Here is a 12,447-nt window from a genome sequence, read left to right on the forward strand (position 1 = left end):
TGTCTATCTATCTATCTATCTATCTATCTATCTATCTATCTATCTATCTATCTATCTATCTATCTATCTATCTATCTATCTATCTATCTATCTATCTATCTATCTATCTATGTACATATTAATCTCATCATATGAGTGTTCTTTCTCCATCCCTCTGGATTGTAGAAATATAACTCACATGTCTGAATTATTTTGAGAAATATTTGGGTTATAGACACTGTGGCTAAATGAGTCAGTGAAGGGCAGGTTGTATATATCCGCTGGAGTCTGTTTCTGTAGACTGTAAGGGGGGGCTGTGGTTACCTCCAGTTTCACTGTCCCAGTTTTACATTTCCTACTGTGATACCAATCACCATCAGACATCTACTACACAATTTAGTGACGAGGCGAATTAAAGGGAAATTTAAACCTGTGTGTAAATAAACCGACAGGTTTACAGTGCTGCAGGAGTTGCAATAGAGATAATGAAAGCTTGCTTTTCTGATGGGAATGGTCTTGTCCTGGATGACAATGCACCCATCCACTTCATAGGAGCAACATGTTAGAAAGCACTTCATCATTACTACACAGACTAAGAAAATGGTCTTTTATTCATCTAGTACATTTCTAGTCACTGGTTGAATCGATGGCAAACTTTGGCTGTAAGGCAGCAATACAATTAGGACCCACTCGCTCATTTACTCAGACAGTTATACCTAGGAGTACCTGTCTTTTTTTAATAAAGACAAACATTTGGTTGGTGCATTTTATTACATTTTTAAAACATTTTCTTAAATAAACAGAAAAACTACTTAAACAAAATCAGAATTGAAAAAGACAATCAAGCTTTATTTACAGAATGTACATTATGAACCAAAACAAGCTACAATCAAGCTTCACTTACATAAAAATCATTCTTTAGGTTTTAGACAGCATTTAATATACACAATCATATTAGGACACCCAAGCTGTCCAAGTTCTATAAATTCTATAAAACACAATCTATAAACATATATTTCATATATTTCCATAAACTTTATGATACTGCACAAATGATACAGGGAAAATAATTCAATCATGTTTGTTTTATTTACTGTACTTTAGCACATATGTCCACTTCATATTTACACACACCGTGGCTTTTGAAGATGTCCTTATAAATATAAATAAAAATGTATGTATTTATTAGCATACGTGCAAAGCCGGTAATGGTAATTACAGCTTAAAGATGGCTTCAGTTTATTTTTGGCTGAATTTAAAATCTATACATTTTTTAATGGGTTTTAGGTCAAAAGATGCATGCTTTGTTTTTAGTAATTCTCCTATAATTTGTTGTGATTTATCAATCAATTTGTTCATGTTTAAAAAGAAAACGTGTACTGCTCCAGTACAGTCTGCTGATGAGCAGCGGCAAATTATAATGCTCCCACCAGCACACTTCACTGTGGGTTTGGTGTCATTTTTTCTCCAAACATGACGAGATAAATACATAAGTAATTGTTTTTCTGTTCCTGTTTATAAGTAGAAAGTTAAATAGACATCTATCTATCGATCTGTGTGTAAATTTGAAGAGCATATTTGCACTGAAATTGTGTCATATCTCACTGTAAGACCAAACAGACTGAATTAGATTCTCAGGGCTAGATGTAATAATGTGACAGGGCTCTATGCAATCTGCGACCAATATCTGTAACATTACATTCACGTATGTTGCACATGAACCACTGAACTACGCTCTGTATGAACTGCAGTACTGAAAAACTCTCAAATGGTAAATGATGAACCATAGAACTGAAAACCACTCTGTACTTCAAAGTAATAAATAATGTTATTTAAAATAAAGACACCCGTTTTAGACCAAGTTAACAGTGTAGAGGCATTGATGCAACTAAAATAGTATTAGCTGCTGCTAACTGATTTACATTTACATTTGCGCATTTAGCAGATGCTTTTATGCACAGCAGCTTACAATGGTGACTGATACAATGCAAGCAATTGAGGATTATGGGCCTTGCTCAGGAGCACAACAGTTAAAAACTTGGCTGTGAGGCTTGAACCAGTAACTTTTTGGTCACTAGTCCAGAACCTTCACCACAAAATGCCCTTACTGATGTACCCCTCCTCATTTTATTTTGGCAGGAGACCCCTCCCAATAGTGGGGCTAGCATGTTTTATCACTGTGTCACCCAAACGCCCATAAAACTCTGGCATATATAAACAATGGAATTAAATTGTTGTTCCATTGTTGTGGTCGCCTGTTGCTGGTACCTGTATGATCAGGTTTGCCATATATGAGTAACAAAAATGCAGCCCAGTAGAAAGAAAATGTTAAACCATGTCATTTTTCAAATAGGTTTGAAAAAATCTGGTATTTTACAGATATTAACAAATAAAACTACATTTTATGTACATAAAGAGCCTAAATCATAACCTGCATGCAAAAGATAAACAGATAAACTTGTGCATGTGGTTACAAAGTGACTCGGTGACAGATATCAGTGAGAAATAATGGACAAGGCAAACACTCCATGCAACATGCTGTGATTTGAGCAAAAAAAAAGAAACAAACAGCCGTCACCAGAGGGCTACACAATAATAATCTTTCAGAATATGTAATAGTGGTCAAATTTTTAGTCTCTCCACCTTTTTGCACGGACTTCCCACTATTCCCTCATTTGCATAAGCATAAAAGAAAGGGGATCGATAGACATGCATAGGTTTCGTCAAACAGGAAGTTCATCTAGCTCTCAGTGTATCTGTGTACCATTACACCCCAATAATAAATGCATCTAAAATAAAAGTGCATATTTTTATAGCAATATTTCCTTTGTGTAGATTTCTACCACTACCATTTAAAGAGTTGTGAACCGTTCGTCTACACTTGAGATTTGTGAATATACAGACGATGTGGCTCGTGTCATGTAACCCTTTATGAACTGCAGTTTGGAGAACGGCGTCTGGCGCAGAAGCCTAATCAGGTGGTTCTTAAATTTCTGCCCCACAAACACATAGAGGAAGGGATTGAGGCAGCTGTGTGAGTATGCTATGGCTTCAGTGGCCTGCAGCATCAGCTGAATCGATTGGCTTACTTCACAATTTGCATCCAGAACTTTCTTGAGTTCCAGTGCTTTAAGGAACGCTGCAATGTTGTACGGCGTCCAGCAGCTGAAGAACACCACCATTACCACGGCAACAAGGCGGATCGCCTGTTTCCTGCAGGAACGGACTTTCAGGAGCCTCCGAAGCACCATTGTGTAGCAATACCCCACGATGGCCAGGGGAACCAGCAGTCCCAACATATTCATTTTAAATAATCCTATAACCTTCATGTCATTGTGGTCACCTCCATTCGGATAAGCACTACAGAGTGTTTTGCCGTCATGCTTAATAATTCCAAGATACCGCAGCTCAGGAAATGACACTGCGACAGAAGCGACCCAGACCCCAAGACTAGCTAAAATCCCTGTTGTTTTGGTTCTAACCCTCATTGCAAACACAGCGTGGACTATGGCCAAGTATCTGTCAAAGCTCATCAGCACGATGAAGAAGATGCCACCATAAAAGCCGACATGATACACACCAAGGACCAAAAAGCACACAGCAGCACCAAAAACCCAGGAGTCCCTGGCGTAGTGGGCCAGAAACGGTAAAGAGAAGACCAGGAGAAGATCGGCCACGGCCAGGTTGAAAAGACACACGTCGGTCATGCTTTTTAACTTAACACCCATTAGAATCACCCACAACACCAGCATGTTGCCCAGGAACCCCACTATAAAGAACAGGGAGTAGAGCACTGGGAGAAAATGGCTTGCATGGGCTTCATAGTCACAGGGTTCACTTCCATAAGCAGTGCCATTCAACAAATAATAAGAGTAGTCGTAGGGAGGGCTGGTGCTAAAAGAGAGAGAGAAAGTACAGAATTTACAGAACATGAGAAGGTCTATTTCATTTTTTACTATTTAAAGTGCTAAACCATTTTCTGATTCAGTAACAAACTTAGAGATCAGATCTGTGTGGTGCTTTACATCTAAAAATAACAGACCAATAACAGAAGAGGACAAGAACACAATACGTCAACGACCTCTGTTTTAAACATTGTAGATTTTTAATAAATCCTCATATGAATAAAAATGTAAGTTTTAATATTGCATGACAACAGTTTAATATCAAGATTACAAATAAATCAAATCATGCATTTCTCACACATTCACTATTTAGTACTTTATTTAATTATTTAATTTCATTTTTATTTCAGGATGCCAGTCCATTGCGGGCCTCGGCCACCCTCCCTCCCCAGTTAGACACAGCCAATCATTTCTTTATGTAGATGCCTGACCAGCTAACACATATACACAACCCACAGGAGGCTCTGAAGATGGAAGTCCACAGACACTCGCCATTCAGTGTACTGATTAAGAGGATCTGCCATGAAAAGTTGGATAAAATGGCCAAATCCAGGTGTGCAAAGCTTGTAGAGACACATTTAAGATAACCCACAGCAGTAATTACTGCCAAACGAGCTTCTACTGAAGTATTAAATAAAGGGTCTAAATACTTTTTTAATAAGAGCTTTTGATTTTTAAATTATTTCTTTAAAACTCTCAAAGCATGTTCATGTCATCATTAAGGGTGATTAAGTGTGGGTTAATGGGTAAACTTTTGTGTCAATTTAGATTAAAATCCACAATACAATAAAGTTAGCAAAACGCAGTCTGAATACTTTTTTGAATACATTATTTATCTTGTATTGTTTTCAACTGAATTTAAGTCTAAAAGTAATTGTTGCTGTCTTACACTATTCTTACAGTTTCAAGAAACAAGGGCCTGTGTTTAGGTGTTTAGACCAAGGGTTGATGACCACAGGACTGGTATATTGCAGTGTGTATTTACATTAGAAACAGGATAGAAGGATTTATTATCGAAGCAAGATTATTGTACTCAAATACTTATTTTGTATACTTTTCAGCTGGATAACTGAATCTTTTCTATTATTGAACTTGATGTATGTATGTTGACACCTGCACCAAGAGAAATTCCTTATACATCTGGTACTTGGTTAATAATAAAGATTCTGATTCTAATATTGCATTAAATAGTCAGCATTCTGATTTCAGAATCAAAATAATGGATATAAAAGTTGTTTTACACTCAGTTCTACAGGTGGCATCATTACTGTTAAACACAAAGGAATTAAATGCAATAGTCAGCAAATAGGATTAAATTTTAATGAAAACAAAGCTGGTTTTAATGTAAAATAATAACTGTTTGGCTTGACTTATATGAGCTGTTTAATACATTTTATGTGGCATAAGTACGCAGTAGAATCAGCACAGAAAGACATTTTCTTACAGAAAGTCTTTTTCCTGAAGAGTTAGAAAGACGTAGCATTCTGCTTTCAGAAACTACATTTATTTGAACTTTGTTTTACATATCACAAAGCCTTACCTTAAATCATTCCATGTGTCTGAAATATCTGAATAATCACTGCAGCAAAAACAACAAAAGGAAGAATTTTTTTAATATTTACGTTCATGTAACAAGTACAAAAAAGAAAAAAATAATAATAAAATTTAAATAAAATGTTATGTTAAAACAAAGCTGATTTATTATAAAAGATCAGTTTATAATCTGCCCCTATACCCCTGCTTTGAGTACTGTGGGCAAATAGGATTTAATTTTAATAAAAACAAAGCTAGTTTTAATGTAAAACAATAACTGTTTGGCTTGACATATATGAGCTGTTTAATACATTTTACGTGGCAAAAGTACACATAAATGGTCTTTATATATTTACTTTTTTATATTGCATAGGAATATTTTAGTAGTTTACAGTTAGAAAGACGTAGCATTCTGCTTTCAGAAACTACATTTATTTGAACTTTGTTTTACATATCACAAAACTTTACCTTGAACCATTCCTTGTGTCTGAAATATCTGAATAATTACTGCAGCAAAAACAAAAGGAAGAATTTTTTTAATATTTACATTCATGTAACAAGTACAAAAAAGATTTTATGTTAAAACAAAGCTGATTTATTATAAAAGATCAGTTTATAATCCGCCCCTATACCGCTGCTTTGAGTACTGTGGCAAAGTTGAAATGCAAAGTTTTAAGGCTCTTACCTGTAACTATTTGTGCTGTTGTTGGACATTTTTTCTGTTTAGTTGAAGATAAGGTAAATGCTCGTGCTGAGAATACAGAAAATCAGCATAAATATCTAAACATCTGTAAACCTGTGACATTTAATGTATCCTTATGTACCTTTCAGACCACAGGTTTCTGTACAATTTTTTATATCTGCAGAAATGAGTCAGTAGGCTGTGAAACTGCACTGCATGCACTCATGCAAGAAACAGAAAAACTTAAAAAAAACTTAAGAAGATCTGAAAGAACAGTTATCATGTAGTCATCAATCTATACAACACACAGCATATATATTATATTCCTGTATAATATTTATAACTCATCCATGAGAACAGAAATTAAAAATGTAAATTCTTACAATATTCAGTGATGTTTCTGGCCTTCAGGGCTTGGTGCCAAAACTAGATGATGTGAGGAAGGTGTTTGAGGTCTTAGGTTTTGACACTTCCGTTGTGAAGGCACAGGGTCTCTGTGCACAAGTTGCACAACAAGCTGCATTTTATTTATGTGCTAAGAGCAATTATGTGATTGGCTGTCTTTACATTTGACATCATAGGAGTACAACAACGGATCTGATAGCTAATCTTACGTACAATATTCATGTGGTTAAGTTTGCACACAGTGCTAAACACAAACACATTATAATCAATGGCAAAAGTCATAATATTGTAATAAGAACCAGCAGTAAAATACTGTAACTGTAAACAACTGGTGTGTAATCGGAACAAGTGATCTTGTTGGATGATTGTTGAAAGACTTTAATTAAAATTATTTTGTATGCCAGGGCTGTTTGATTAAATTTACATTTACAGCATTTAGCAGACGTTCTTATTTAGAGATTTACAGATTTACAGATCTAGAGAAAAACTAGAGAAAAAGCATAGGAACAAAATTTTTTTGTAGGAATTTTATAAATATATAAGAAGAAGATATACTTTATTTGTCATATATACATATACAGGTGTACAGTACAATGAAATTCTTTCTTCGCATATCCTAGCTTGTTTTTGGAAGCTGGGGTCAGAGCGCAGGGTCAGCCACCTTACGGCACCCCTGGAGCAGACAGGGTTAAGGGCCTTGCTTTAGGACCCAACAGTAGATGCTTAGCAGAGCCTGGATTTTAACCGCCAATCTTCCAGTTGATAGCCCAAAGCTCTATCCACTAAGCTACCACTGTCATAAATATATGCAGTGGCGTAACTAGGAGCTCATGGGCCCCAGTGCATAAAAATCATTTGGGCCCCCTCAACAAATTTCATTTATATATATACTGTATATATATATATCCCAAAATCTGTGCACTCACTGTATAGTTTGATTACATGTTTCCTGATATTTCATTTTATATGTCTTTTAGTTATTTTAATATTTTACTTAATGAAAATATAGTCTTGTTTTTACTTTCGTTATCGCCGCATATTACCACTATCATTAGCTACTTGCTATAGTAGAGGGTCGGCTCACCTAGCCGCTGTGAGTGCTGCTCGTCCTGCGGGGAAGCTACGGGTCTTTTGCTGCGTGCGGTGGTGGAGGTGTGGAAATAAAGACACACGACAAGGTAGAGTCACTTTAACTGTTTAGTCAGGACTTCCATGAGCGATATAACACTTTAGACTGCCTAGCTCCAGAACCCGAACTACCTGTATAAACCGGGTGCTGCATTGTGATTGGCTGAGCTTTATGTCACTCAGTAGTTACGCAGTGACTTCACTTAACTGTGCATGTTTAGCTTAGCTTAAATTAGCAGTTTGATTTAACTGTCTGACAGAAATCTGCTACATAATTCTACTCATTTTAATATAACATATGAAGTTCAAAAATTTCTCAACAAGTGTATAACAAACACTAGCTTGATGTTCTCTACACCAAACACATGTTATTATTATTAACTAAGGGGGCTAATAGCAACCGTACATTTATCACACAGAATGGGTCGTGTTGGCTTAAGTGTTCAAACCTCTTTTTAAAGAACAAACCTCAAGCCCTCAGATCTATCCAGCTACTACGAATATTAAATATGCATTTTCTGTACAGGATCACCTTTTTATTTTATTTTGACGTATAATTTTTATAAAGTTGAATAAAGTTGTAAGAGTAGCTTATAAAACGTATGCATTGCACTATAGAACTATTGTCTTCATCATGGACTTTGTTTTATTTTTAATGTGGACAAGGTGTTACAAACCAACCAAAGTGAAAATGGTGCAGTTTTTTTTCACAGGAAATCCAACAAAACCACGTAAAAAACCAACGTGTTACTGGGTTTAGAGCCTCTCTAACAACTTCATGTCAGGTTTGAAAGCAAAAATGTCCTTACTTGGTGTATGTACTGTTTTTCACTTCTGCCGTTCTCACAATACAGAACCGAAACAGTTTAGGACAATTACACCAGTCTGTCGTTGTTGTAAGGTTGGGTTTGGGGTTATGTTTATGGTTTTTAGTTGCTGTTAAATCACTGGTAAAGTTAAAGGTAAAAGTTAGATATATGTGGAGACCCCAACATGACATCCATGTGTGCTGCTGGAATATGATGACAGTACTTTTCACAGCCATGATCAAAACACCAGTACCAAGATCATCTACAAAATGGTATTTAATCTCCCCAGTATACTTCTAAAATTGTTTGCATGCTGACACATAATACATACTTCTTACAGATTCCAGATTTAAGAATCTTCAGGAACAGGGCTCTAGACTAACTTTTTGCACTGGTTGCACTGGTGCGCCTAACTTTTTTTCTAAATTTTCGACCACATCGCATTTAACACCGCAGTTTTACAGGTTCACTTTTTTTTTTGTTTAATTGCTGCCCATATAGGCAAAATTGACTTGTAAATGATTAACTAACAATCTGGTCAACATGGCCTCATCTGATGATCTGTTTGCTGCTTCCTGCCGCTGAAAGGCAGCGGGGAGAGGGGACACTTGGGCAGTGCATTTATCCCTGCATGTAATGTGTTTTATAGATGCATTGTGCTTTTTCAGCGTTTCAATTCGAAATGTATTAGAACCAGTCACAAATGCACTATTGCCGGCCATGGTCTTCCCACACTCTTTACAGTAAATGCAGTGCATTATATTATCAGCTTTACTGTATCTTAGCCAGGGAAACTGGTCAAGCCACTCTCTTCGAAATGTATACACTCTCCCGCTTTTAATTTCAGTTGGCTCTGGCTCGGAGTCGATCGTATGTGGCTCATTATCTGATGCCGTCTCCGGAACAGGGCTTGACATGACCTGGGAGGTCGATGGCTCCGTGTCAGAGCATTGGTTATGATTTTCGGACGGATCAGGCCTTAACTTAACATTCTTAACGAAAAAGTTGTCAATCGTTCTTTTCATCCCAGTGCAAAAAATAATATTGGGCCCCCCTCAACAAATTTCATATATAATTCACTCACTGCATATTTTGATTACATGTATTATGATATGTCATTGTCTTTGAGTTATTTTTATATTTTACTTAACGAAAACATTGTCATGTTTTTACTTTCGCTATCGCCACACTTTACCGCTAGCATTACCCACTTTCTACTAGAGGGTCGGCTCACCTAGTCACTGTCCGGGGGGGATGCTACGCGTCCTTTGCTGCGTGCGGTGGTGGTGGTGTGGGAATAAAGGCACATGACAAGGTAGAGTTCACTCTAACTGTTTAGTCAGGACTTCAATGAGCGTTACAACACTTTAGACTGCCTAGCTCCAGAACCCAAACTTCAATTCTGGGGCCATACGGCGAGTGTCATATACAAAACTAAACTAACTGCAGAACGTCCGAACGCACATACATAAACCTGGTGCTGCATTCTGATTGGCTGAGCTGGATGTCGCTTACATATCGCCGCTACAATACTGTAATATAATAATAACAACCTGGCGAATGCAGCCAATGGTGGGGCAGTGCGGGGGGTTGAGTTCATGTCATGGAGGGCGCCCCCCCCACTTTCACTATCTCTGATTGGTTTAGACCATGATATGGGCCTAATGTGTGTCTGTTGTTGAACCACAGGGAGACTTTCGGAGTCGCGGAGACTTTTTTTTTTTTTTCTCGAACGACAGATTTTTTTTTGTCGCACCATTGAGAAATTAGGTCGCTTGTGCGACCAAATTGGTCGCACTCTAGAACCCTGAGGAACCATGATGCTTTGTGGCTCCCACCTCAACAGCTGCATCACCACGTTGCTTATCACAATATAACCAGAAATAACCAGATCATTGTGCTTTATTATAATAAAGTCAGAGATTAAAGAGAAACCTGGGGCATTTATGGACTGGCTGTTTGTGTTCTTGAATAACAGGAATTAAAAACACTGTTTGGAAGTCAAAATAAAAAATGAGAACTTGTATTCAAGCTTTATTTACAGAATATACATTAATACATGAGAATATACACCGATCAGCCATAACATTAAAACCACCTTTTTGTTTCCACACACATTGTCCATTTGATCAGCTTCACTTCCCATATAGAAGCACTTTGTAGTTCTACAATTACTGACTGTAGTCTATCTGTTTCTCTGCATGCTTTGTTAGCCCCCTTTCATGCTGTTCTTCAATGGTCAGGACTCCTTCAGGACCACCACAGAGCAGGTATTATTTAGGTGGTGGATCATTCTAAGCACTGCAGTGACAATGACAATGGTGGTGTGTTAGTGTGTGTTGTGCTGGTATGAGTGGATAATATGAGTGTCTGATCCACTCATACCAGGACGACACACACTAACACACCACCACCATGTCAGTGTCACTGCAGTGCTTAGAATGATCCACCACCTAAATAATACCTGCTCTGTGGTGGTCCTGACTGTTGAAGAACAGGGTGAAAGCAGGCTAAAAATGTATGTAGAGAAGCAAATGGACTACAGTCAGTAATTGTAGAACTACAAAGTGCTTCTATATGGTAAGTGGAGCTGATAAAATGTGCAGTGTGGAGTGTAGAAACAAGGAGGTGGTTTTAATGTTATGGCTGATCAGTGTACATGAGAACATGAAACAAGATTCAGTTACAAAATAATATGCAGAATAGTATGAATGCATTTGTATGGACACCCGAACTTTCCAAGGTTCTGTAAATTCTATGAAACACAAACTATAAATGACCTTATCTAAAGATTAGAATCAAGTGAAAGGAGAATGAATAACACTTAAAAATTCATGTTTTTATCTAAAATCCACTTCTCTATTCCATGTATGTAACATCTGATGCTGTTTGTGTAAATAATTAAATAAAAAATGTAATGACAAGTTTCTGATGTTTATTATACTTCTATTGCATGTATCGGCTGAATTTACAACATTGTACTTTTTAACATGTAGAGAAATGTATGTAATGTAAAAAATGACACTGTTCAGACACTGCAAATACTTTGTTAAAGCCAGTTATTGTCATTACTTCTTCACAATATCCAGCACTGGGGTTTGATTTCTGCCTGTTCGTTCCTAAAAGTTATGAGGGTCCCGCTGATGGACTCGCAATTTTAAAATCCTTTAAACATTTTTAAGGGCGCCCAGGTTCCAATCTTTGCCCAGCTAATGATCGGCTGGGCGCTCCCTAGCAGGCATAATTGCCAGTGCATGCAGCAGACAAAATTGGCAGCTAGTCGGAACTAAGAAGGGGTGAGGTCTTGAACGCTGTGTAAGGACCCTGGTTAGTAGCCCAAGGCACCTGTACAGAAGTGGAGGAGCGCAGAGATCAGTGTGTGACTCTCCATGTGCGAGACTGGCCTCAAGTGTGAATCCTCAGAAGTATGGACAAATAAGATGGGGTTGTAGATTGCGCATTCAACAGAGGGTGGGTGTGTCAGGCAAATATACCCTCCTTAGATGTGATCGGGGACTAATTGGCTATGCTAATTTTAGAGAAAAAGGGAGAAAATGCGTAGATAAAATAGCATTTTTAATGGGACTGAAGTCAGGATATTGTTAAGCACTATTTCTTTGGGGGTCTTTGTCTTGGTAAAGTGGGCACATGTGAATTTCCTTTAAAATGTTTTAGCACATTCATTCATGTTTTTTAATGACCTATAATGCTCTAATACTATTTGTAGACATGCTTCTGCCTTCTGCTGTTCTAAGGTCAGCCTGCAAATCTTTACCATTCTTATCAGTGTGAGAGCATATAGTGTGGTTTGCCTGTCTGTGACGATTTGCGGTTCCATGAACTTTCCACCCATAGATTATACTGTATAACCACTCGTACTCACTGGGATGTTTGCTGCAGCTATATAGCTTTCACATTCAAGTGTTAATTAATAATTTTGGCCCTGGGAATTTTAGGAAGCTTCTTCATCCTACCCAACTAATAATAATGTTTTTTATATTAAAAC

At 37.3% G+C, this 12,447-nt stretch overlaps 1 protein-coding gene across 1 annotated transcript; it reads right to left on the bottom strand.

Moving 5' to 3' along the window:
* Positions 1-2,831: 2,831 nt before the first annotated feature.
* Positions 2,832-3,812, bottom strand: LOC134310275 (C-C chemokine receptor type 4-like). The gene has a single exon (XM_062991823.1). The coding sequence runs from the start codon at positions 3,729-3,731 to the stop codon at positions 2,832-2,834; it is 900 nt and encodes a 299-aa protein (XP_062847893.1). The 5' UTR covers positions 3,732-3,812.
* Between the last annotated feature and the right edge of the window lie 8,635 nt (positions 3,813-12,447).

This window comes from Trichomycterus rosablanca, chromosome 3 (genome assembly GCF_030014385.1).
Source record: "Trichomycterus rosablanca isolate fTriRos1 chromosome 3, fTriRos1.hap1, whole genome shotgun sequence".
Lineage (NCBI taxonomy): Eukaryota > Metazoa > Chordata > Actinopteri > Siluriformes > Trichomycteridae > Trichomycterus > Trichomycterus rosablanca.